At 36.5% G+C, this 25,568-nt stretch overlaps 2 protein-coding genes across 4 annotated transcripts; both read left to right on the forward strand.

The window, feature by feature from the left end:
• Positions 1–2,470: 2,470 nt before the first annotated feature.
• csf3r (colony stimulating factor 3 receptor (granulocyte)) lies at positions 2,471–16,496 on the forward strand. 3 transcript variants are annotated; one of them, XM_044118046.1, is made up of 17 exons: positions 2,471–2,829; positions 7,214–7,311; positions 8,646–8,720; positions 8,935–9,228; positions 10,130–10,262; positions 10,414–10,580; positions 11,069–11,238; positions 11,393–11,549; positions 11,847–11,929; positions 12,024–12,231; positions 12,882–13,070; positions 13,264–13,365; positions 13,607–13,753; positions 13,822–13,962; positions 14,063–14,159; positions 15,215–15,293; positions 15,632–16,496. In XM_044118046.1, exons 3-17 carry the CDS (start codon positions 8,654–8,656, stop codon positions 16,109–16,111), a joined length of 2,514 nt encoding a protein of 837 aa, XP_043973981.1. In that variant the 5' UTR covers positions 2,471–2,829; positions 7,214–7,311; positions 8,646–8,653; the 3' UTR covers positions 16,112–16,496. The 3 variants fall into 3 exon arrangements, with proteins under 3 accessions (XP_043973981.1, XP_043973980.1, XP_043973982.1); XM_044118045.1 differs by lacking the exon at positions 2,471–2,829 and adding an exon at positions 3,714–3,852; XM_044118047.1 differs by lacking the exon at positions 2,471–2,829 and adding an exon at positions 4,790–4,808.
• Positions 16,497–18,039: 1,543 nt separating this feature from the next.
• Positions 18,040–23,752, forward strand: mrps15 (mitochondrial ribosomal protein S15). The gene is made up of 8 exons (XM_044118049.1): positions 18,040–18,307; positions 20,353–20,415; positions 20,491–20,566; positions 21,598–21,646; positions 22,472–22,556; positions 22,669–22,727; positions 23,141–23,332; positions 23,502–23,752. Exons 1-8 carry the CDS (start codon positions 18,163–18,165, stop codon positions 23,601–23,603), a joined length of 771 nt encoding a protein of 256 aa, XP_043973984.1. The 5' UTR covers positions 18,040–18,162; the 3' UTR covers positions 23,604–23,752.
• The last annotated feature ends 1,816 nt before the right edge of the window (positions 23,753–25,568 follow it).

Genomic DNA, 25,568 nt, shown 5'->3' on the forward strand with positions numbered 1-25,568 from the left:
TTTTCTCTGTCAATAGTCAGTTTTCTTTTTTGTGTGTGGCTCATTTTAAACTGGATCATAACCCTTGTATTTATTTATTTATTTATCCATCCATTTTCTGTTCACCCTTGTCCCTAACAGGGTCGGGAGGGTTGCTGGTTCCTCTCCAGCTACGTTCCGGGCGAGAGGCAGGGTCACCCTGGACAGGTCGCCAGTCTGTCGCAGGGCAACACAGAGACAGACAGGACAAACAACCATTCACACTCACACGTATGGAGAATTTAGAGAGACCAATTAACCTGACAGTCATGTTTTTGGACTGTGGGAGGAAGCCAGAGAACCCAGAGAGAATCCCAGGGAGAACATGCAAACTCCTTGCAGAAAGACTGGGAATTGAACCCAGGACCTTCTTGCTGCAAGGCAACAGCTCTACCAACTGCACCACTGTGCAGCCCATATAATATTTATTTATTTATTTATTTATTTATTTATTTATTTATTTATTTATTTATTTATTTATTTATTTATTTATTTATTTATTTATTTATTTATTTAACATTAAAAACAGTTTAGTTAAATGATGTTTAAACCCAAAAGTGAACCTCTGTGACTAGCAGCAGCAATGACAACAGCAGCTGCTATTAATGTTAACGGGCAATTCTCTGTACAGCATGAAATGAAAAAGATATAAAATAATGTTTTCAGAATTGACTAATTTGGGGTTAGCTACATATCAAGTTTGAGCAAGAGTCGAAAGACGAGAAAGTATTCTGTTAAGCAAAGTACAAGAACTGCAATCAAACCAAGTCGAGCTTCGTCAGTTCAGCTTAGCTCCGGGACCCTCTGCTAATTTTACTGCTCACTGAAACGTTGCATGTAATACCCAGTGGATGGAGAACACTTTGTTCATTAGTGCTGATTAGGAAATAAGATCAAGCAAAATATGTCAACTCATGATAACCAGTTAATGTGTTTTTAATTAGGGCCTGCTTTCCTCCTCTCCCGATGATTCTTGCTCTGAAACCCACTGCCGCTTGCATTTATTTCCTCCTCTGGAGGCCTCTTGATTAAGAGTTAGCCCCTATTATGATTTTAAGGGTAGCTTAGTGACAGAGCAGAGATGCAGCTGTTAGATTAAAAGTTTAGTGGTTGAGCTCACTGGTGCATCTCGCTCACCGTTTGAAATGACTCCTCATCAATGGGATCACTTTAGGACTTAACAAGCTAATAAATGGGATATGGCAACCAGTTTCGAAGTGCCCTTGGGAGGGTTAAGCCATGGCTTACAATCCCATTTAAAAGCTTGTTCTATTACCATGCAGACAAAAGTGTCAACCTGCTGAGAGAGGGAGGTGATGGCATTTTGAAGCAGCCCCAGTGATACAGCAGATCTGCAGCTTCAAAGGTCACCCTCAACATTGGGGGTCTTCTTGATGCAGAACGATCTCATCCTTTCAGGAGAAATGCTTGCTGGACTCACAAGGTAGAATAATGATTCATATACAGTACAGACCAAAGGTTTGGACACACCTTCTAATTGAATTCAATTAGAAAGTGTACTGTATTGCACTGTACATTTTGTGACAGGCACTAACTCACTAAGTAATACCATATTGCCAAGACAACATAAGTTGATTTCAAGACAACATAAGTACATTTTTTGTAACAAGACAATAACAAGAAATAAATCAGATTTACTGTATTTATGTCATTTTTGAAGTAAAATTGACAAAATACCATGGTTGAAAATTAACAGAAAGGCTCTTTGAAATAAAGAGGCAGAGATGAAGGTCTAACCAACCTCATCATCCAGCGCAGCTAAAAATGTGCTTCATGTGCAATAATAGATTCAATAACAATTTCTTTTGACAATTTATGTGTGAATAAATCTTTCAGACATGCAATGTAATGTAGAACCTCCATGTCTCTTTAATGTTTAAGACATGTACTTACCAGCATCTTTATTATGTAATTTCTCAACACAGTGAATCACCCAGTCACATTGCAGCAACTCAATGCATTTAGAGATCTATAAACAGCTAAGATCTGCTGAAGTTCAAACCAAAATGGTTCAAGGTAAAGGGATTGAAATCATTGAAGTGATTGTCAATGTCATACAGCCTGGTCTGTGTATTTCAGAAACAAAAGATGTCCTGAGATTGTCCTGCACAACTATTTGTCAGATTACTGTGGAATGGTCAGAAAAAAAAATAGAGTTAGTGGCTGTTGTCTGGACATTAATGACTTGTTGGTGTCAAACGTCAGAAGAGAATGGTCAGACTGGTTCAAGTAGCCAAAATAACCAGTTGCTACCAGAAAGACCGACATGTTGATTTGATGATGTCATGATTCATGTTCTGTCCTATCCATGCTGTGTTTAAACACTCATTCAGCTCACCTGCCATGCCTGATTGGTTACCTGTTCCACCTGGGTCCCGCCCTACTTAAACATCTCTCAGCCTCTGCCTCCTTGCCAGATTATCAACAGCCACGAGCCAGTAGCGATGCAACGTTTCCGTCTAAGCCTTCAGTGTTTCTACGACCCTATTTTATCCATGGATTGTCCCTTCCTGCCATACCCTTCAGTGATACCTTCTGCTCTGGATTTCTGGACCCTGACCCAAGCTTTGCCCCCCGACCACTGAGCATTGCCTGCCCCTCAAACTAAGTTTGCTCTCTCTGTCCTGTACAAGACCTGCCTGATTATAGTCAAAGTCCCTGGGAGTTGCCTCTTGGATCTCTTTGTGGAGATCTTTATTTCTTCCACAGTAGCCTGTTCTACCTGGTTACCTGCACCTCCCTTTCATCAGACCCTTGGTTTCTCAGCTCCACCCGTTCATTGCGCTACAGGTCAGTTAAGCTGAACATTTCTAAGATATCCCTACTTTATCAGTGCATCACCAGCCTTCTCCCCTCTCTTCTCAGTGCTGTGTTTGATGACCACATTCTGAGCAGCAACCAGAGTTTGTAAATTTAATTAAATTTATAGATTCTGTTTCTTCCCTTGCAAACTCCTGTGTGGTTGAATTTCTGGGTCCCCACTGAGTGTCCTTACAGATGAAATAAAAAAAAAATGGTAGTTTTCAAGACAAAAGAGGATCCAAGGTGCATCTAATAAGGTGGCCAGAGAGTGGTTGTTCCTTTAATGCAGAGGCGTGTATTACTAATTTATTTGCCAAATATTTTACATTTTAATAAATTTTCATGTTGAGTAGAACTTTTTAAAGTAAAGGTCAACTTGCTTTAGCATCTGTTTTATTAACTTTCCATGCAAGCTAATTGACTTCAAACTTAGTTTGCAAATAGTTGATGAGATATTTTAGTTTCTTATGAATACTGCTAAAAGCAGCAAAGTACCACTTGTGGCAGCTGCAGAGAATTTCAAGCATTTTATATCAGAGTCTTGTTCAAAAACCAAACTGTAATGTTCAAAAATCAAACTGTAATGGTCAAAACAACAAGGAGATTTATTGGAAGTAAGACAATGGCTAATTCTTAGTTTTTCCGACAATCGCAGTACATAGTACAAAAATTCAAATATTCAAAAGCCACCTACAAAATGTTCTTCCATATTTGAAATTTTTCGCAGAACCAGCTATCTCCTTTCTTTTGAAACTATGCTGGTAATTTAAACACCCCACTTTTCCTTCCCAGAATAGGGCCCCATCAGTCGTTCGTTTCTTCCTGGAAAATAGTGAAGTTTCACAAATCAAATTCAAAACAAGGATGTTAGTGTTGCTGCCTCTGTGGCTTGGCTTACACACACACATACGTCCTCCAATCTGAGCCGCTTTGAGCCACACCATTTCATCTGGTGCTATCAGGGTTGATGAGAGCCTCTTGTCTTTCTCAGTCGGCTGCAGCTGCTGTGTGGTGAGTGGCAAGCCTCTCTGATGGCTCTCCTTTGTCTTCGCATCAAGCAATTTGCTGCTTCTTTCATTATGATTCTTGTGCCATATTGAAAATGAAAACTTCACAAAACTTATGTTTTATGTGACTCAAGTATAAGCGTTAACGCTGAAAAGACGTTTTTAATTTCATTTTAAGATTGCTCATATTTTTGTGTCCAGTCTGTCTCATTTATCCTACACCTTAATGTGTTTGTGTCTGTAAAGCAGGTACAAGAAGTGTTTTATTTTCACAATTATTTTTGACACTTTGTTTATCTTTGTGAAAACTGTAAAATCCTTCAAAGCGATGAGATACATACTTGAGTGTTGTAGTATGGAAATCACATTCTTCTTCTTCTATCATGAAAAAAAGAGGATGTGAAACTAATTGTTTTTTCCTAGGAATGTGGGACTTTACTGAATGCTGACGCAAAATCTTAGATTGAATTAAACTAAACTGTGTTTTAATTCATCATTATGTAGATATGGAGACAAAATTTTAAAAATAAATTCTCTATTCAACAAACAAAACCTGACATGAGAAATAAGTCTACAAAAGAGGAACCAGTAGTGTGAAGGATATTGCCAAATCCTGTGAGTGGGCGTTGTGTAACTAACCCCTGAAAGCAACAGGAAAGGAAATGTACAGAGACAAGAGGACAACATTTCTTTACACATTGCACCATGTCTCTGTGAAACAAAAGGAAAATGCCAAACATGTATTTACATTTTTGAATCAAGAACAATTCATGTTTGTTTGACAAAATGCACTCAAGGTTTAATACTCTGTCCGTCTCTGACTATTTCTTTTTCTGTCTTTTTCTTGCTTGTCTTTTGTTACAACTGCAGGCAATTATCCATTAGTGGTGAGCAGGAATTCTTAAAAAGGCAAGAAGGGAAAGTGGAGGCCTTTTTGCAAAGAGCTGATAAGAAAAATGGGTGAAATTCCATTTCGCTCTCATTGCAAAACAAACATCAAATATTCAGTTATGGACAAAGAGGAGAAATCTCGCAGTTTGAGTGATAGCTGCAAATTACTTAAATTATGAGTCACATTTCTGCAACTTTACATAAACAAAATATGTTTATGTAAAGTTTTAGTTGTTTTCTTTTCCCCCAAATACCTTTAAGTAAACCAAAATCTTTTTAGCTCAGCTCATTCTAAGTTGTTTCCAGACCAAAAGTGACAATTGGGTACTCCAGCATATTCTGGGTCTGCTCTGGTGTTTCCAAAGGAAAACATCTGGGAGGCAACACGATCAGATGCATAATTAGATGACTCCTTTTAAATCAGAGGAGCAGCGGCTCTTCAAGCTCCCACTGGATGATGATAATCCCAGTATTCAGGGTCTCATTCTGTTGGTCATGATTCATGGTTCAAGACCATAGGTGAAGGGTGAAATATTGACAGTTCACTAGATCACTACAGACTGGAGCAGCGGCCACATTACTGCAGACAATGTCCCTCTTGGTTTGTCCAGCTGCCTCTCCATTCTATCAAACATTTGAACTCCTCTGCTTCAGACCGATCCCCAAAGCTAAAAGGGAGAGATAAACACAGCTCTTCACAACTACACCAAGAGCTCCACAAACAGGGTCCCGCTGGAGATCAACCCCTAGGGAGGAAACAATATTAATTCTGTGCCTTTAAAAGCAATTCACTTGCTTTGCATCCCTTCACCTGGAAACGGATGAATTAGTTTGAGAATATCTCTAGAAAAAAGTAATTCTGGGTTTAACTCCTAGACATATTTTCCCACTACCCAGTCTCAGTTAATTGGAAGAGGATACAGGAACTTCTTTACTGCTGTGGTCTCACATATTGCTATGAATTTCACATGCAAGTATGTCATAATGTCTGTCTGAAACGTTTGGTGAAATCACAGTCATAAGACATCCCTTTCATGAGAACTTTTGTCTCTGCTTTTAGCATTGGATCACTTATCACTTATCACTATGCATTATAATAATATTATTCTAACTTTCTGCTTTGGAATCAATAAATTAGTCATGCTGATAAATTAGGTCAAAGCACTCAAGTATTTGGTAGATAACTATGATTGTAGCTCTAATTAACAAAATGCCAACTTTCAACTCACAAGGATCTTGACATTTACTTTTACACACATTACATCAGTCTTGATAGTACCAGTTTTACTTTGCTTTGATTTTGTCTGTTTGCATATTGTTGCTCCTGTCCTTAAGGACTGGTGTTCTTTATGTGTTACATGATTCCCTCATTAGATGCACCTTGAATCAAAAGATGGTTCTGTAGCCTTTACAGAACTTGATGAGATGACTAGGAAGTAATTTAACCAACACACAGAGTTCATAATAGAACAAATGAATCAAACACCACCAGGACAATCTTAAAGACTGGAGCTGAGCACCACTGCTGAAAACAAGCCATTTTGTACATGTCCCAACATAGTCATACATGAAATTATACTTTGCATCATGTATGTTTATTTAAATGTCCCAACAATCAAGCTAACCTCAAATTGTTTTACTGTTAACTGAGAGGTTTGACATGAGTGCAGCAGTGTGCTCTATAAATCCCCCAGGAAATATACTTGCATGTTTTTCCCTTTTTTGGTTCTCTTTTGGATTGGGGCTAATGCTAAGATATTCCATTCTTGTACTTTTTTCAGCAGATAAAAATAAGCGTAATAGAATACAACAGGACACTAATATTTATTGCTAATTATTTTATTATGATAAAATAATGTATTTTTTTAATTATCACTACTTTATGGAGACTTGATATTGCACCTCTAATGAATGGATTATTTTTGACTAGTTCACTTGAAAAAAATCAAAAAATAACTTTGCACCACCTGACGGTAGATATTATTTTTTGGAATCTCATAACATTTTCTAAGAGCAGACTTCAGAAAAAAGTAGGTACATAAACATGTACCTACTTGTTTATCAAGTAGGTACAAGATATGCCCAAGATGAACTTAGACCTGATAGACCCAAGACATCATGACCAAGAATGAAAAAAACAGAATTGCAAAATATCTAAATGTCAAACACCTGTAGATTCTCACTGTTTTTGCTAAGATAGATACTATTTTTGTCCAGATTTTTTTTCATTGTACAATTTTCCAGTCATTAAACCAGAAACAGATTTACATATAGTAATGCGCATCTGTATATGTCGAATAATAAAATTGGCATCATGAAAATACAGTGATTAAAAAAACAAAACATTTTACATGCAACATGTACTGCATGTCTTGTATTGATAACCACAGCTGTGTTAAATATGGAAAAAGAAATTCTTCTTGGGATTCTTCTTTTCACACCTTTAAATTTTTTCTTTCTCTTTTCACACACAGAAACACAACGATGCTGTAAAGGCAGGATTTTTCTGCTGGTGCTTTATGAGTTGGTAATCAGATTTTCTTCACATCTGAACATCTTTGCTTGTGTAATGGTGAGTATTTCAAGATCAATGCCCTCCCTCACCTATGTTGTAACAGATTTAGTTTGTTGATCCACTGTTAAGTTTTTAATAAGATAGATTTTTTACAATAATAACAATGAACTCAGTGCAACACCTACCATTTTTAAGTAAAAACAACAACAAAAAACACCCAACAAGGCTAGCTGCCAGTAACAGGTGGCAGTTACTGTCTAGAAGAACATATGTTATGTTATGTCATTATTTTTTTCACAGTGATGTAAATGTTACATATTCTGCATTATTGATGTTTCAAGCATTTTAATCTAAGATGGCATGATTGCAGATAAGCTCAAACTGCATGATTTGTCGCTGCAGCAATATCCTCTCAAAAAGACACTGGCTTAATGATGATGGGGAAACAACTATGGGGTGTTTACGCTCTTATTACAAACTAAATCTGTCAGGCTTTAAAGTGAGGTAGAGAAAATAAAGATGGGCAAACAGCTGTGGAAGCACTTATGGCTGGGCAAAGGAGGGCAATAATAAGCAGTCACTGTTAGAAGCAGCCAGACTGCAGGATTTTCTCACAAAATTTTAATCACTGCTATAAATTTGTCCTTGTCATCTTCAGCTTTGAGTGTTTTAAACCAGCTTGAAGTGAACACATCTCACTAAAAGACATCACATCTTAGTTTTTTGTTTTACATGTCACTGTACATGTGGCACAGAAAATCATTTTGGCTCTCCTTGATGTGAAAACCTCAAATAACCACTTGTTTTTAGTATAAATACATAAAACTAAAGCAGAAATGCACAAGATTTTGACACAGTGTAAACTGGACATTAAGGTGATGTGAAAAACTGTGGGGCTGTTTCTCTTACGAGGCTCTTTCAGAGTAAATGACATTATGAACTCTGAAATACCAGAAGGATCACGAATCGAGTGGATATCACTGATAGGCAGAAAATGGGCAACTTTGGTGTCTAAGGTTCAACAGAAACAAAATCAGCCTTCTTCCAAATGCTATTTTAGACCCCAAACTGAAATCTTATAGAAAACCTACAGTGTGAATTGATGGTTGGATTATTCCTAAAATTTCTGTGAGCTATTATTATTCTGCTGCTTCTTGCAGAAAAAAAGCTTTTGATTTTCTAGATGTCAAAGGCAATGAATGCAAGCTGTTTACACAAAAATACTGGGTATACTGTGAATCCCAGTGAAACGTACAAAACACTATGCCTGTGATTCATTTTTAACCAATACATGTTGTCACCGTAATTCTTCTTTTACAACAAAACTGCCTCACTTGGCATGCAAAGCATTCAATTTTTAATTGATGTCTTTCGACGTGTTTGCTCAACAGGTTATGTCATGATGACATCCACATGGATGTTGGTGATTGCCGTGCTGATAGACTCTGCAAATGGAGCAAGAAGTCGTGAGTGTTGCATTTGAAAATCAGAAATTGAAATATAAACACAGTTAGAAAGATAATTTCAAACATCTTATTTCTGAAATAAAAATAAGATTAAAAGAGCCCATTTTATGGGCACTTTCCCAGAAAATGCAATGCTTGATTTTAGAGAGATGATAAAAAATGTTTTCTGCATTCTAAATTTCAAACATGTTTTTATTTATTTCATTTTCTCAAGAGGGTGACATCCAAACATGTGCAAGGATCCACACATCAAGTTCAGTGGTGCCTCTGGGATCACCTGTCACAGCCACCTGTGTCATCAGAGAAGACTGCCCTCTAGTTATTGGACAAGCTGTTCATATTGAGTGGCTCCTTGGCAGTGAGCTTATTCCCAGCAGCCTTGCAGCCAATGAGAGCTACAGGGTTTCCAGGATTGTTGTACCAAGCTTCAATCGCACTCAGGCAGTACTTTTCTGCTGCATCCAGAATTGTTCTCAAGTTGTCACCGGAGTTGAGATCCGAGCTGGATGTAAGAAAAATTTTATAGCATAAGTATGTTCAGAAAGGAATTTCTATAATCAAGATCTTGCTCAAATATTCTGCAAGGAAACTCTGCAGAGTCCTGCTTTACACCTCTTTTCATGGACGGTCAGTAGGGATGCAAACAAATTTGAAAGAAAGTCTTAAAAATTAATGTTTACACATTCTTAACCAGTCCAACTAAGCTATTTAGAAAGAGAGTCGGCAAGTACTTGTGTTTGTTTGCAAAGCTGACAAACCCAACCAAAGACACTTACAGCTGTTTACAGCAGAGTGTCTGCAACGTATTGACTCTTATGTACTCTGAACTGCAAAAAACTGAAAATAATGCATACCTTTTTTCCCACTTCACAGCCTTGTGCTGCTTTATGTTTGTCCATCCATCCATCCATTTTCTGTTCGCCCTTGTCCTTTAGAGGATTCGGGAGGGTTGCTGGTGCCCGGGCAAAAGGCAGGGTACACCCTGGACAGGTCGCCAGTCTGTCGCAGGCTTTATGTTTGTCTATTACATAAAATCACTATAAAATACATTGAAGTTTGTGGTTTCCACATCACATCTGAAGCATTCGGTGTCTATGAAAACATTTGGAAGACATGAGACTTATACAAATAAAACAATGTTGAATTTTAGTTTACACAAATTTAAGTTCATGCCTGAAATACAAACATACAAAGGCACAAATTAATTTTCTGTATCATTTGAAATAGGTAATTCAAGAACAGGATAGACAGTAATTTTGATCATCCTTTCAATATAAAGCATAATTTGATAAACTTCCCATCAATTACCAAACTGTAACATTGATTTCCAAACAGGAGTAGTCAACTGATTGTCATATGTAATCCTGGAATTAAAATGCTTTGTTTTTTTGCTTGTTTTGCATAATTAGACCCACCAGAAAAGCCACAAAACCTGAGCTGTCAAACAAACTTCAGCTCCCCTAGTTCCTTGAACTGTGAATGGGAGCCTGGGCAGTGGGACACCCACCTCCCTACTAAGTACACCCTGCACACTGAAATAAGGTAAATTTGTGCCTGAAACTATAAATATGTTTTCAATGGAGGAATAAAGTTGAAGGAGTCAAGTTTGATGTCCAGGATTTTTGATTCATCGAGTTCTGTAAGTACGTCTGGTTGAACTAACATTTTTTTCTCACTTTGTATTTCATTTCAGAGACTTAAATGAGAACTATACGTATGAACTGCCACCAGAAGTCCATCACTATTCGATTCCTCGTAATGAATTTGTTCTGTACAGTGACATCAAGATCTATGTAAAGGCAGAGAATGACCTTGGAGTGGCAACTTCAGGACCCCTAATTTTTGACCCTTTACAGGCAGGTAAATATTAAATGAAAATAATAAAATGAAAATAAAAACCTCTGGTAAACACTCTTTAGGATAAGCACAAATCTAAATGGGAAAAATAAAAACTTAACAGAGCTAGCTCACATATCAACAAATAAAACAAATGTTATTCATTTCCTTTAAATAAAATGTACTGAATGTTTTAAAGTTTCCAGCAGTAGTATTATTTCAGAAATGGTATAACATTTTCTTTGTTTTGTACCAAACAAGATCATTTCTGTCATCCAGATGGCTTGGGAATTCAGTAAGGATTAAAGAAATAAATTTAGCAGTAGTGTTGCTGTGGGTTGTTTTTAAAGGTCAGCTTCTATTTTTGTACAAGCTAAATTCTTATCACAGCATTAATCATAATGATGTACAAACTCTTGGTTTTTAATTTAAACAATGCTTCAAGAAGAAAATGAAAAAAAACAACAACAATAAAACCACTAAAAATCTAATCTTGATTGTTTTTCTGTCAGCTAAGTTTGACCAACCCAGTATTGAAAATGTTGATGTGGAGCCTAAAAGGTTAGGTTGCCTCAAACTGAAGTGGAGAATGTCCCAGCAGCAGAGTTGGATGCTTCACAACCAACTAAGCCTCGAAGTCCGACTTAGGACTGCTGACAGCGACCAAATGAGTGACCCACCAGTGAGTTAAGTTAAAACTGTTGAAATTAAAGTACCACCATGAATTCGTATTGCGTCAGACTTGAACTTATTGCTGGAAGCATCTGAAGAGTTTTAGAGCCCACCTAAAATTTACAGTGTATTTGATGTCATGCCTGTATGATCTTTTTTCTCAGATTCTTGTACGCCAAGTGAGACCATCCAAAGCGATCACAGAATGCTGTCGTCTCCTTCATGGAACTCGATATTTGGCCCAAATTAGAGTTAGATACTACATGCAGGGCCCCTGGAGCGAGTGGAGCAGCAGCAAATCCGGAGTCACCTTGGAGACCGGTAGGGCTCGGATCAATTCAGAATGACACAACCAGCCACTCTTAACATTTTCCAATCTGATGCTTTTTCTCTCCACTTTTTCCTCATCTTTTCAGTGTATGCAAATGTCATGTTGTGCATCTCTCACTGCTTTGCTCTGCGGCACAGGCTGAATTGAAGTATTGAGTTTTGTCGCATAGGCAGACAGTGAATCCATAAACCTGTCTTGTAGGGAGAAGTTTTATTTTCTACAGAGTTAGAGTAGAAGTTCATAGTTTTGACAAGTTGCCACACTGACAGCTGTCTCTTCCTTTTCAGCTCCAACTGGACGTTTAAACTCGTGGATGAAGGTATCAAGGAATCACACAAGCAAAAACCTAGACATACAGTTGTTCTGGAAGGTACCTATATAATTTCTTGATGCCTGTCAAGAGTAAGTATTTTCTTCAAAACCTCTACAGGGTTGTATAAAGTCTCCCCTTTTAATTGTTTCAGCCATCAAAACAGTTCCGTGCAAATGGCCAAAATTTGACATATGTTGTCTTAAAACCAAATCCTCATGGTAAAAGAGAAAGAATGTGCTCTACAAATGAGAAATGGTGCGCTTTTCAACTTTCTGGGAGAGTAAGGAAAGTGTATCTGAGCGCTGTGAATAGTGTGGGGGAGTCTCCCCTCACTGAAATTAGGATCTACAAGCCTAGAGGTAACTCATATTATTTAAATAAAATAGAATGGATGTTGCAAGAGTCATTTTCCTCAAGCTATTCCACATTTTGTCACATTACAACCACAAACTAGAATGTATTTTTGGAGGATTTTATTTGACAAACACAAAGCAGTGCACATTGGTTTAAAAATCACCTTTGTAGATCAAAATCTACAAAGTATATGTTTGTTTGTGCATTAATTTCTTCCTATTCTGATAGGGAGAAATTAATGCAGCACCCTTGAACTCATCTGAATCCCCATTATGAAACATGAGGGTGGCAGCATTATGCTGTAAGAATGCCTTTCTTCAGCAACAAGGAAGCTGGTCTCTGTTGATGTATGGAGCTAAGTAACATCTCTGTTGATGTATGGAGCTAAGTAACTGAGGGGAGCTGAGGGCTAAAGAAAATCCTGAAATTTCCATTGAGGTTAATAACTCTATGCATCAGAGTGTAGTCATATCCTCAAAGAGTTTAAATGACTCCGCAGACTGGAGTGCAACTGAGACTCTTTGACAAAATTGCTGTGTCCCATTAAAACATATGCACTTCTTTCTCGTTTGCGGTTGCAATGTGACAAAATGAATAATTTTGCAAGACAATGTATATAGAGTGTCTTGGTACATAATTCTTTGTATGTCTTCAGCTCACACGGCAGTCATGGATGTCACAGCTGTTCCTCATGATGACAAATCGTTTCTGGTCCAGTGGACAGCTGAGGTGACTTTAGGTCTCACTGATTATGTGGTGGAATGGAAACCTTTACTAAATCTAGACCTCAGCCACATTCGTTTTGAAATTGTGAATAAAAACCAGTCCAGTCTCATCATAACCGGTATGTCAATAAGAATTTGCTTTACATCTTTCCATAAGCCATGTCGCAATTGCACTTTCATCTCTCACTACATGAACTCAAATAGTCACTTTTGAGCAAGATTCTTATTTTCTCCTTTTCTGAACCTACCTGTAAACCCTGTAATTAGCTTGTGATCATTGATCCACTCTGTCCTCTACACTCTCATCCATAGGCAGCTTTGAGCCCTACAAGCCCTACGGGATCTCTGTATATCCCCGGTTTAAGGATGGGATGGGGCCTCCTCAGACTGTTAATGCCTACTTGAGACAAAAGGGTAAGTCGCCAAAGACAAACGGGGGATCACACAAAGAGCATAGAGAGGTGTAAGAGTCAAGTTACCTCAACTTTAAACAAATAGAAAGCCTTTCGCGTTATTCAGATTACAGGAACAGTGCAAGCTCTCTGGGAACAGATCATTTCTTATGGAATGTTGCCCTCTTGTGGAAAGAAAATGATTAATTTGCTCATTCAAATCCAGATACACTCTAATGCAAACTGTATCTTTCTTTTTGAAGCTCCATCAGTGGTTCCTAAAATTCAAATTAAAAAGATCTGGTGGTCGGATATAGAGGTTTCATGGGATGAAATCCCTTTACAGCAAAGGAATGGATTTATCAAGAGCTATCAAGTCTTCTACTGGGAAGAGAATGGATCTGTTAAAGGTAGGTTAAAAGGTTTGAATTGCTTTGAATGTAAATGTTGAAGTTTTTAACCTTGGACATTTTTCTAGTTGAGAGTGCCAATGCAGAAGAGAGGAGAGTGATCCTGAAGCACCTCAACACTACATCTACGTATGAAGCTTTCATGATGGTTAGCACATTTGGTGGGAGCCTGAACGGATCAACAATTTATGTTAAAATGAGCTCCTTTGGTTGGTACCATATTTTGATTTATCATTTAGAGAGTCAATGAGCAGAATATGGATTTATCGATTAGATTTCATAAAGCAACATATGATTTCCTTTTCCAAGATGCTGTGACTGTTGTGATCACTGTAACTGCAATTGGAGTAGGACTGGCATTGCTGATCATTTCCATCATCTGGACCTGCTTCTCCAAACACAAAAAGTAAGCCCAACAAAACCCATATACTCTAGAGATTTATGATGCAGTGCTGTGATTAGATTTTTGCTTACTTACAAATTTCTTCAATTTTTCCCACACTTGTATGTTTTTGTTCACAGCGCATGTTTAAATATGTTAAAGTCATCTATTTACTGGGTTATTAATAAAATTAAATTGAATTCAGTTTATTTCTATAGGGTGAATTCAAATTATATTGTCTCAAGGCACTTTACAAAAAAATAAATTCAATCAAATCCTACAGACAGATTCAAAGTCAATCCTAGCTATCAAATAATTCAGGCAAGTTCAGTTTATACTTCAAAGTAGTTAAAAGGTTTTGATCTATAAAGACCTAGCAGGTTACATCAGGCTACTGGCCTGCAGTATACAGCTTTGTGGATGAGCATTTAGGAACAGTGGACTGTCACTTGCATTCTGTCAATGACTTTGGAGCAATTTCTCACACTGAGCATACAAGTAGAGACAGTGGGAAGGAAAACTCTCCTTTCACAGGAAGAAACCTCCAGCAGAATCTGACCTGCATGACTGACTGTGGGTTTGAGAAGACTAAACCTTGGTTATTTTTGGTCAGCTGTGGTTTTCACCTTACATGCTTTGTTTGCCAATTCTTATGTCCCGTCGTTGAATCATGAATCCTGACCTTACCTTACCTTAAGCAAAAGAGGCCCGTAGTGGTTTCAAACTTTTTCTGGGTTCTTTTGTGAAATCCTGGACGATTCTTTGATTATGTGCAATTGGAGGAGTTTGCTAGATCAACCTCTCCTGGAATATCTTTTCAGTCTACAGGTATGACAGTGACTGATCAGTTAACTCATGATTCATGAAAGGACCAGTACTTATTAAAAATAGGATTATGTTGATTTGGATATAGTTTTTTTTCCACAGGTAATCTGTATTATATTGAAACTTGTTTAATTATTTGAAATAATTAACTATAATGAAAAAGACAAGCAAAAGAATTACATAAAGGGGAAAACACTTTTTCACTTCACTGTATGTTATGTTTTTGACATGCTTTCTATTTGTTTGACCTTAAGGCTGAATGGTTACATGTGGCCAGTTGTTCCAGATCCGGCTAACAGCAGCATTAAAAGATGGTCATCAGAATCAACACAGGTAATGAACATTAACAGATGTCACAGATGTTAACTTAACATGATCACAATGTTTAAGTGTAAGATGAACTACCACAATTATAAAGTGTTAGAGAGTTACAAGTATTTTTGAATTATATTAGTTTTTCCTATAAATTAAATCTGTATGTAAATTAAATCTTAATATATGGACATCAAAGGATCCATGCAAGTCTAACTGTAAGATTAAATTATATAACAAAAAAAACTAGTGATAAAAATATAAATCAATAAATTAATCCAGTGTATATTTTCAGTTTTAGCTCTGTATGTATTGTCCTTTTCTCATTAAATATATACATTCATTGTTTCCCTCTACAGTTTACCCATCCATCCTGGGACAACGAGGAGCCAAATCCAGTATGCTTGTCCCATCTCAGCTTCCTGGACCTTCCAACCAAACTTAGCAAAGAAGCGGATGATATTTGGTTAAACAGCTCAGAAGACACCAGTGATCTTGGCGAGTCGATTTGTGGCTCACCGTTCATTCCTACATACTCTGGTTCAAACAGCGAGTCTGTAGCTTATGCGACTGTACTGTTGTCCTCTTGCAACGACCCAATACCTGATGAGCCTCATGTCTACCTGCGCTCTGAATCTACACAACCCCTTTTGGAAACTGATGAGTCTTTCACTCCAAAATGCTACCAGAATGTTGTAAATGATAGGATGCCAAAAGAGCAGTGTTTCTTTGGGCCCTGTGATGATGACATCCCTGAAGGAGAGGAAGGCCCAGCTATTGTTTGGGATGACTTCCCCTTTCTGCGTGCCTTGGCCATGAATGAGAGTGAAAATGACTAAAGTTAATTTGCTGGTCATTAGAGTATGCTTGCTTTGTGTGTGTGGGGTTTTATTTTGTTTTGTTTTTTGTTTTGTACATGAACCTACGCAGCATTATACCTCTGCACCAATAGATTGGATTTAAATTAGGATTATTTTGTTTCTCTGCTGCTTTTTACATTTATAGAAATACACTTTTTTTAAATATATGTTTTACTTTTCATCAGGTGGTTAAAGGTTAAAGATTTAAGACATATTTTTGTTGCATTTCAGAAAAGTCAAAACAGATATAGGCCAAAAGTTTGAGGTTTTGTGTACCTCTATAATCGCTGATGAAGATTAATACAAAATTCTGCTTTAGAGCAGTTAATGCCAGGATACCAGGCATTAATATATATATATATATATATATATATATATATATATATATATATATATATATATATATATATATATATATATATATATATATATATATGTGGGAGTGGTTTAAACAATAGCTGATTTGGCAATAAGAAATGCCTAACAATATTTTATAAAATTACATTGTTGACCTCAAGATTCATTACATATTGTGAGAAAACATAAGTACCTCATTCACTGACTGGTTAAACTCAGCTGTAGTCCAAAGAAAGTATCTTCACGAATATAACTGATGTGAATTCTGAAAGTCTTACATTGACACTTCTGACTGGATACTGCATACTGCTCTCACTGTGTTCAGTAGTTATGTATCTTTAACTGTATGAAGATCAGTTAAAGAAGTTTTGAGTGGAAGCTCATTGAGAAATGTCTGCTTTTCTTCCAGAAGAAATAAAAATGTAACACCTTTCTGCAAAGTAAAGGAAATATTTAATTACTTACCTCTATATCTGTGTAAAAGAAGTGGTATTTTTCATAATCACATGATTTAGTGTACTATAATATATATGTGATGTGCCTATATGTGTGATGGCCCATGTAAGAGGCAGATTCTTATATTCTTTAGCTGGATGATCACAGTGCTGCACTTTGATAGATATGTAAATAAAAATGATTTGTGATTTCCATAACCTCTTTCACCCGTGCAAGTGTAAATTGCAATGTTTTTTTTTCAGCTTCTACTTTATTCCTGTGTTGTAGAACAACCATCAAAAATAGAACTCTCCTTTCTAATTCTTTTAATCATAATCAATTTTACTCATCCATCCATCCTTGCAGAGCAGGCCAGCAAGGGATCCGGTGCCCAGCTCCAGTGGTCGTTAGGTGTGGACTAATACATAATAGATGTTGTTATGCATACATGGTTTAAAAAAAGTTAACTAGAGCAATGTAGTTCTTATAGATGACTGTAAATTCATTATTTCACTAATTTCTTAGTAAATTGTTAAAGGTACAAAACCTAAGCAATACCTTGCTAAAGTATGCACAACATTTGCATTTCTTGTGCTAAGAACCAAAAAGCAATACATTTTAATAGAGTTTTCTGTGGCAGTGTCTCATTGCATGGAAGAAAAATTATACATGTAATTTAACAAATTAGAAGCCTAAAATTTAAGTCAGTACTTGGTAAAATTACATTTTGGTGTTTACTTTTACCATGTTTATGATGGACAAAAAAATTAAGAACATCAGGAAGGAAAGAAAAAAGAAAGTATCAAGGAAGGGAACAAGTAAAGGCACAAAAATAGATAGAATGACACAATTATGTACTTAGTCAATTAAATAGGGAATAAAGGACAAAAAACACGGTGTCCATACTCAAATACTCATCAAGAAAATGGTGACATGCAATTTTCTATTGTTTTCAAATTCTAGAGGAGTCCTTTTAATTGTTAATTTATTGTTAATAAAACAAAAACACTGTCTATATTTTTTACCTAATTATTTTTTATATGTTAAAGTGAAGGTAATCCTATCGATGTTATCTGGGATTGTTAGTTTAACCTACTCATCGAATCCTTTTTTCACACTCTGCTAGTAGAGTCTATCTAAAATGGCGGACCTCTTGTAGCGGTCGTGTGTGATTACATGTCACACTTCAAGCATTTTCAGCGGAGATATTTTATGTGTATTTATATATAATATAAATCATGTTTTCCAGTTTTTGCCTGCGGACCATTCTGAAGTCTTCCGTGGGTGTTTTGCGTGAAAGTTCCGCTCTGTACCCCGCGGTGTCAGTCAGACCTTGGAGCTGCTGCGCTTCGGCTCTATTATCAGGACCTGCAGTTACCAAAGGTGGGTAAAATAAATTAAAACCCAGACGAAGTAAACACTCTTTCAATATCCACCGTAAATGTTAGAAAATCGCTGACAGAGCCTTGCTGTCATTTGTACCGTCACCAGCAGTCGGCGCTGTTGACAGAATTGAAGCATATCATCACCTTGTTTGATAAAACTCTACTTGTTTACAGAGTATATTGCTTCAGTTATGTGTGTTTGCCCAGGAATGTTTGTTAATTTGTAATCTTATTCAGACCGAACAATATAATTATTTTACAAAATGTTTACATATTATAAAAAGCCCCCTTTCAGGCTCTTTATATCTACACTTCCCATCTCAAAGTGAAATTATCTGGTCTTTGCAGGTTCTAATATCATATGAATCTGACCTCAAGTGCACACAAGCACAACTGAAATAGAATAGAAACCGTTTTGTATGTGGAAAAGTAAGTACACCCCACCTACCTCTGAAGAATTTAGAAGAGAAAGTTGCACCCAGGTGCCACTTATCATGCACTTGATAAACTGGTCTTAAAAAATTTGGTCACCTTTATTAAAGAAAGAGTTTTGGTAGTTTGCTCGTCTTAAAAACGCCACACTTGCTTGTTATGGGTGTGGGAAGGTTTCTTAACTTATTAACAATCTATATTGTCACAGAATGAGACATTTGCAGCTAAGAAGGGCACAGTTACTGGTACCAAACATCAATTTTTTAACAAGTTCTTGTTTCAAATTTAAATGAGTAAATTTGCAAATCCTGAATTAAGGGTTGTTGCCTGTAGCCTGGCTACTTTACCAGCTATTCTATAAATAAAACTTTGGTCACAGTTTAAAATGATTTTATTTTAGACATAAGTACAATCATAAATAAAGCTGGATATCAAGTCTAAAAACAAATGCCCAAGTAAAATAAAACAAACTAGACATAGTTTGTTTTATGTTGTTTATCTGTCCAGTTCACAGCCATTGATAGAAACAAAACTTTTACCATCATAAAACATTAAGAGACTTCTTTTCAAGCACTTTTAGTGTCTCTACACAGTAAGAAAAGACATATATGTTAATAATAATGTTATGAATAAATTCTCCATAATATCCTAAGAATAGATTATTGAGGAAAAAAGTTATCATGGAGACAAATATGCTATGGGGACAGAAAAGAGTTAAATCTTTATGCCATTTTTCAAAAAGTTTTCATAAGCCATCTCGTTTTCATAAGCCATTTCATAAGCCACAACTTAAGCCATCTCCACTGCAACACTTTATCCAACTTCTCACTGCAACGTCTTTCATCATTATCATATCTGTACCATCTGGTGAAGCTTTGCCTTCATTTCCCCCTTTAAATCTGCCTTATTATCAGCATATGCAACCTGACAAAAGTACTATGGGGACTTTTTCACTTTTTGGTATGTTGCAGCTGCAAAATTCAATGAGTGTTAGGAGTTTGTGTTATGCACCATAGGCAAAATGATAAATTGTTTTCCTTCCTTAAGTACAAATTCAATAAGCATATGCATTTCCATGCACTGAGCTGATGCTTTTTAAAACTGGGGTTTTTTGCATGACATAGAAAGGGAACCTGGGAACCAGTTGTATATGTGGTTGTATTTCTAATGAGAACTAATCAGAATTTCAGGAAGCCACTTCAGTGATGGTTGTGATGATATAGAAAACCACTATCTCATCACTATCAGTTGTATGCGGAGTTGTGCTATCTTGCATGCATGATGGATATGTTAAGTCGCTTATCTTGGTTATATTCTTAAAATTTCTTCAGGCAGTTGCACAATTTTATCATGCTGACCAGTTTCTTCATCATCATCCAAAAAAAAATCTTGCTCTCAATAATTCAACAAGAAAATATTTATGGTGTTTTGTTTTATCAAGGTGAGACAATTTGAAACCGTGAAGTCACACAACGGCTGTTTTGTTTGTAGACTGATGCTTCTTCTTGCATGAGAATTTAGCATTTCTGATGTTCACAATAAAAATCTGAAATCTTCCGGTCCTCACAATTTTAGATCCCTTGAACTTTTTTCTTTGTCTTTTGGTTTCAGGAGTCTTTGCAGTTCCACCACCTGTGAGACATTATGCCCGGGTTGCAAAGAGAAAGAAGACAGGTGTGCATTAAGAACCAACTGTGCATATTTTGGATGAAAGCAAACCTTCTCATGTGAGCAATTGGTTTCTTCCAGACCCAGAAAGCCAACTCAGTGATCTTCCTCCAACAATGCTGAAGATGGAATATGCATCTGTCCCACTTGCTCAAACGTAAGACAAAACATTTCGGTCGACCCTGCAAGCAAATAAAGCTGGAAAAAAAAAATTGTCTTGCAAAAGTATTCACATATCCTGAACACATTGTATCACCATAATCACAATTTTAAATGTATTTTAGCAAGTCAGAGTAACACAATTGTGACATAGAAGGAAAATAAGCTGTGGTTTGCAAAATATTCTACAAATAAAAAAGGCAGAAATTGTATTTGTATAATGTCTAATTTTATTGAGCCTCTGTTACTTTGATACCCCTTAGTAAAATTAATTGCAACAATTTGCCTTGAAAAACACCTTATTAGTGATTAGATTCCACCTGTTGTGGATGTTGATTCTAGCTGCAGTTACAATGAGATTTTTAAAGGCTCATTATAACTTTAGAAAGTAGCTCAAGGTCAGGCAGACTGGATAGCAGTGTACACAACTAATAGTGTTCCCGCTGATTGATTCTCTCACCTGAGCTCTGGATCTCTACAGCTCCTCTAAAGTTACGAGAGAGAGACATCTTTGCTACTTTTTTGATTGAAGCTCTTTTTACCAGGTCTGTTAGTGTTGGTGGACAGCTATGACTTACTAGGTTTTCATCTGTTTTATCTTCACATAAGGGACTGAACAGTTCTCTTTAAGATGGGATATTGTTTTATAGCTTAACCCTGCTTTTAATGTTCTCTGATAAATTTCTTAATATTTATACTGAGTTTTCCTTGCACTGACGTTAATGTCTGAGGTCACAGTTTGGTTTAGGGGATTTACAGGCTTGCTTTTACTTTTACTTTTGATTAATTACGTTTATATGCAGATGCATGCAACACTTTTTAGATATAACATTACAATTATTGTCCTTTAACAGTTATGCTCAGTTGCACAGTTATATTGTACAATATCTCAGTAAAATACATTGCAGACTATAGTTGCAGTCCTGTTCACAAAATGTGGAAGCATTCAAAAGATGGCAATACTTTTGCAATATTTCTGTTTCAGAATGAATTCATGTTAATTAAACATGATTATATTTGTGTTTACAGGACAGATGATCTCGTCAAACGTCTTCTTTCACTAGAACTGGCAAATCATGTAAGAACTCATGGTTTAAAATAACACTTAGTATAATACTTAGTATCACTGGGTGTTTTGTTTTTAAAACTTGGACTGATGGAAGTTTATATGTTATTTATATGCAGTAGGTGTTAACAATACCTGATGCTACACAGAAAAAAATTGCTTTTCAGTTCATTTTATTTCAAAACTGAAGTTACATTTCTATTCGGTTTCAGTCAAATTGTCATTTTTCACATGCATTGCAGCACTGAGATGTTTGAATGTCTGTCACCTAGGAACAAAACAAAGCAGTTGGTCAGAATTACATTTTCCACAATAATTAGCAAATATTGTACAGATAAGATGTGAGGCAGTGAATAGTAACAGGGGCTTTCCCATTCACTTCACAACTGAATATGTTCAAATAGATGTTGTAATTGGGGTGCTGTGTTGGAGCAGGACCCACATATGGAGCCCATAGTTCTTGTTGCGGCCGTCACAGGTTTGAGTCCTGGCCTGGTTACCCTTGCCTCATGTCTTCCACCTCTCTCATTACTCACTTTCCTGTTGATTCACTATCAAATTAAGGCCACTAGAGTAAATAAAACCTTAAAAAGTTGATGTTGTAATGAGCAGAAAACCAAAAATGATGATCAAAGAACCAAACATTTGATTTTTAGCTTGACTTAGAACTGAATTCTTTATGATCTGAAATACTCTCTGGAATAGACCCGTATTAAGCTTTACTCATCTCACCAGCTTCCCTGGCCCCCCTGGAGAAAAGCATGTTTTCCCCCTTGAGGGGATAGCCACCTATTTTAAATTCAGTAATGATTAGAGCTGTGTTATCTATATTCTCAGAAGGAAAAGCTCCAGCTGAAAACGGAACAACTGATTGCAAAAGTTCAACGAGATGAGAACGATCGCAATTCAGTCGAAGTCCAGGGTGAGAAGCTGTTTATGTTGCATGTGATGTCTCTACTGAAATTTAAAGATAAGTACAACCTTATCTTAATCAAATCAGATTTGAATTCCCCTTCTGATGTTTCTCATCACAGTGGCTGTTTTGACTGCCAGAATTCGAAACTATCAGGAGCATTTGCAAAAACACCACAAGGTGAGTGAAATGAAGTCTTTACACCTTGTTTGTTAAACCTTTTTTTGTGCATTCTTTATGAAAATAAAATAACATGATTCAGAGTGTTGTCTTGACAACTTTCATGTGTCAGCTTCTCCTCATTTTAGCTTCCTTTAGTGTGAAGTGTGTATGTGCTACAGGATTTCCTGTGTACTAAGCCCACATAAAATAAAATGTGTACAAGCACAGCCGCGGTCGGAAGTTTCCATCTTACGTCACACTTAGAACATTTTAATCATGAAAACTGAGGGCATAGGTTGTGAATTTAAATGCCATCTCTGTGACATCAATGAACTGCATTTGTTTTCATAAGCAAAACAATCGGGATTCATCTCATTTTGAGTTTTTTATATGGTATTTATGGTTTGTTTTGACATGTTGTTTCATGCTAGGACAAAGCTAACAAGAGGCGCTTGCTAATGGCCATTGATCGCAGGAAAAAGCTTCTAAAAAACCTCAGATTGGTTCGTTTTGACACCTTTGAGAGAGTGTGTGAGCAGCTCTGCATTACCTACACCTTCCCTCCAGAATACTACAGACGAGCCACTCGCCGCTGGCTGGCCAAGAAAGAGTTCTGTATTAAGGTAATAATCAAATAAACCCAATTTTTGAGCACATTGAGATTTTTTTCTTATTATTTATGTATTCCACTGTTCTTTGGTTTTGTAATAATTTATTATAATTATACAATGATTGCATTGCATCAATGTTTTTTTTCACAACCTGACCAACGCTTGTTCTGGGTTTTTACAGGTTTTCAAGGCGGTGCAGAAGCAGAAAGCAGAGCAAAAGATGAAGCAGCAGTTATCCACCACAGAGACAAAGGAAGCCAACGCACCAGAAGCCCAAACATAATGAAACAAACTAGTCTGTACAGCTGGCTGCTCTCAATTTGTTTGATTGTTTCATCTCAGACTTTCACGTTCCATCTTATTTGTTTTCAATCTAATGTTCTTTTATTTGTCTTACAATATCAGTGTATTGGAAATAAAATTTCAAAGAAATCTTTGTTTTAGCATGTGCAACTCACAACACCAGAGGCTGATTTTGGTTTAGAAAAAAGACTTACAGAGAATCTAGATTACTAAACAATTAAAATTCTGAGAAAACAAAGTGGGGTTCAATTTAACAAGAAAATCCCAGCCTGCAGATTATGCTTTCTATCTAAGCTTTCAATCATACAGTTTTAACTCAGTCAACAATATTTCACTCTGTCATTCTATATCAACCTATTTCCTGGTTAAAAGTCTGTTTTATGCTATGTTTTAAATCCAAATAACTTTGACACTCCCTTGTCCAGAAGATATGGCTTTACATCATCTGTTTCCCTCCATTTTTTAAAATTGCATCTCAGCTTAAAGCCGAGTGACTTATAATAACACATTATTTAAACCCTTTGCACATATACATATTACTAACTAAAACCAATAACTAAACACTCACACTCACCAGTTATTTTTTGGTTGGGCAAATAAACTTCATATAATTTGTGAAAAACACAAGAAACTTTCTATAAAGGCAGCCTACAACATTCCCAACAAAAACTAGAAGAGTTACTTTTACTGTGTGAAGCTTGTCGAATGAATAGGATAGCTAAACTGCTGAAAAGCTGTTGAAGTGTATAGATTAGATATTAGAAGAGACATGTTGAATGATAAATATAACAAAAACATGGGGTGTCTGAGTTTGGCACTGTGACTTCTCGGTTTGGTCAGAACTATGTTGGGACAGTCAGGAAGGGACAGGGATACAGACATGCATCACGAGAGTCATTGCTGTCTAAAGATCATGTGGGCTTTCCACACAGTCAGACATGAGAAATAGGACTGAGTAGGGCCCCCTAAATCCAAGTAACTTCATCCTAGCAACAGAAATGACCTTTATAGGTTTTTCCACCAATCTTTGTTCTGCAAAAAATAAAAAACATGAAAAACTACAGCAAATGTGTATTGAATTTTAAAACTGTTTTGTTAATTGACGAGAATGGAGAATTAACCTTTGTAACAAAAGCTCTTTTATAAATCAAAAAATCCAGTTACATTCAGGTATGATGTTGCATTTTTTGCCCACATGCATGAGCCTTCAGTTTCCTCCAATGAATACCTTGAGACTATGTCATATTAGAGAGCTATGCAGTGTAAGGCCTCATGTTTCTGCTAATAATCAGTTGATAATTTTGAGACTGTAACTTCACTACATTTGTGTAGCTGTCAAATATTTATGTGAAGACAATATTTGTTACACCAGTCAAATTCAATAAGTCTAACATGGTTTTTATCACAGAGACTGTTTTTGGTGGGTCAGGGAAAATCCTTTCTTCCTATTTCCATGGAGCATAAACATGTTAATTGCATACATTACTTTTTTGGCACAGGTAATCTATCTGACTTTTTTTTTCTTCTGCCATCAGGCAAAAATAAAGTCATTCTAATTCATAACCTGTCTTCAGTCATAGAAGAATTTAAACACTGTATTTAGATCTTGAAGTTCTGAGTTCTCTTCTAGAATAAAATCACCATTTGAATTGGAGCCAATACAATTGACAGGGTGTTTCATGCATTGAAAGCCTAAAATAAGCAAAAAAAAGTGTTTTAAATCTGATTGTATGTGCCTGGATGTTGTGACAGATAAATTGTATAATATTACAGTGATTTTGTCTGCTGGCTTTTAACAGTGTAATAAAAAAGATTTAAGTAATATGAGACTAAAAGCCACCAGCCCCCCTCCTGACCCAACTAGGGACAAGGTCTTATGAATTGGTGTTAGAAAATGGATGGATGGATGGATGGATGGGTGGATGGATGGATGGGTGGATGGATG

Source organism: Gambusia affinis, linkage group LG05 (assembly GCF_019740435.1).
Source record: "Gambusia affinis linkage group LG05, SWU_Gaff_1.0, whole genome shotgun sequence".
NCBI lineage: Eukaryota > Metazoa > Chordata > Actinopteri > Cyprinodontiformes > Poeciliidae > Gambusia > Gambusia affinis.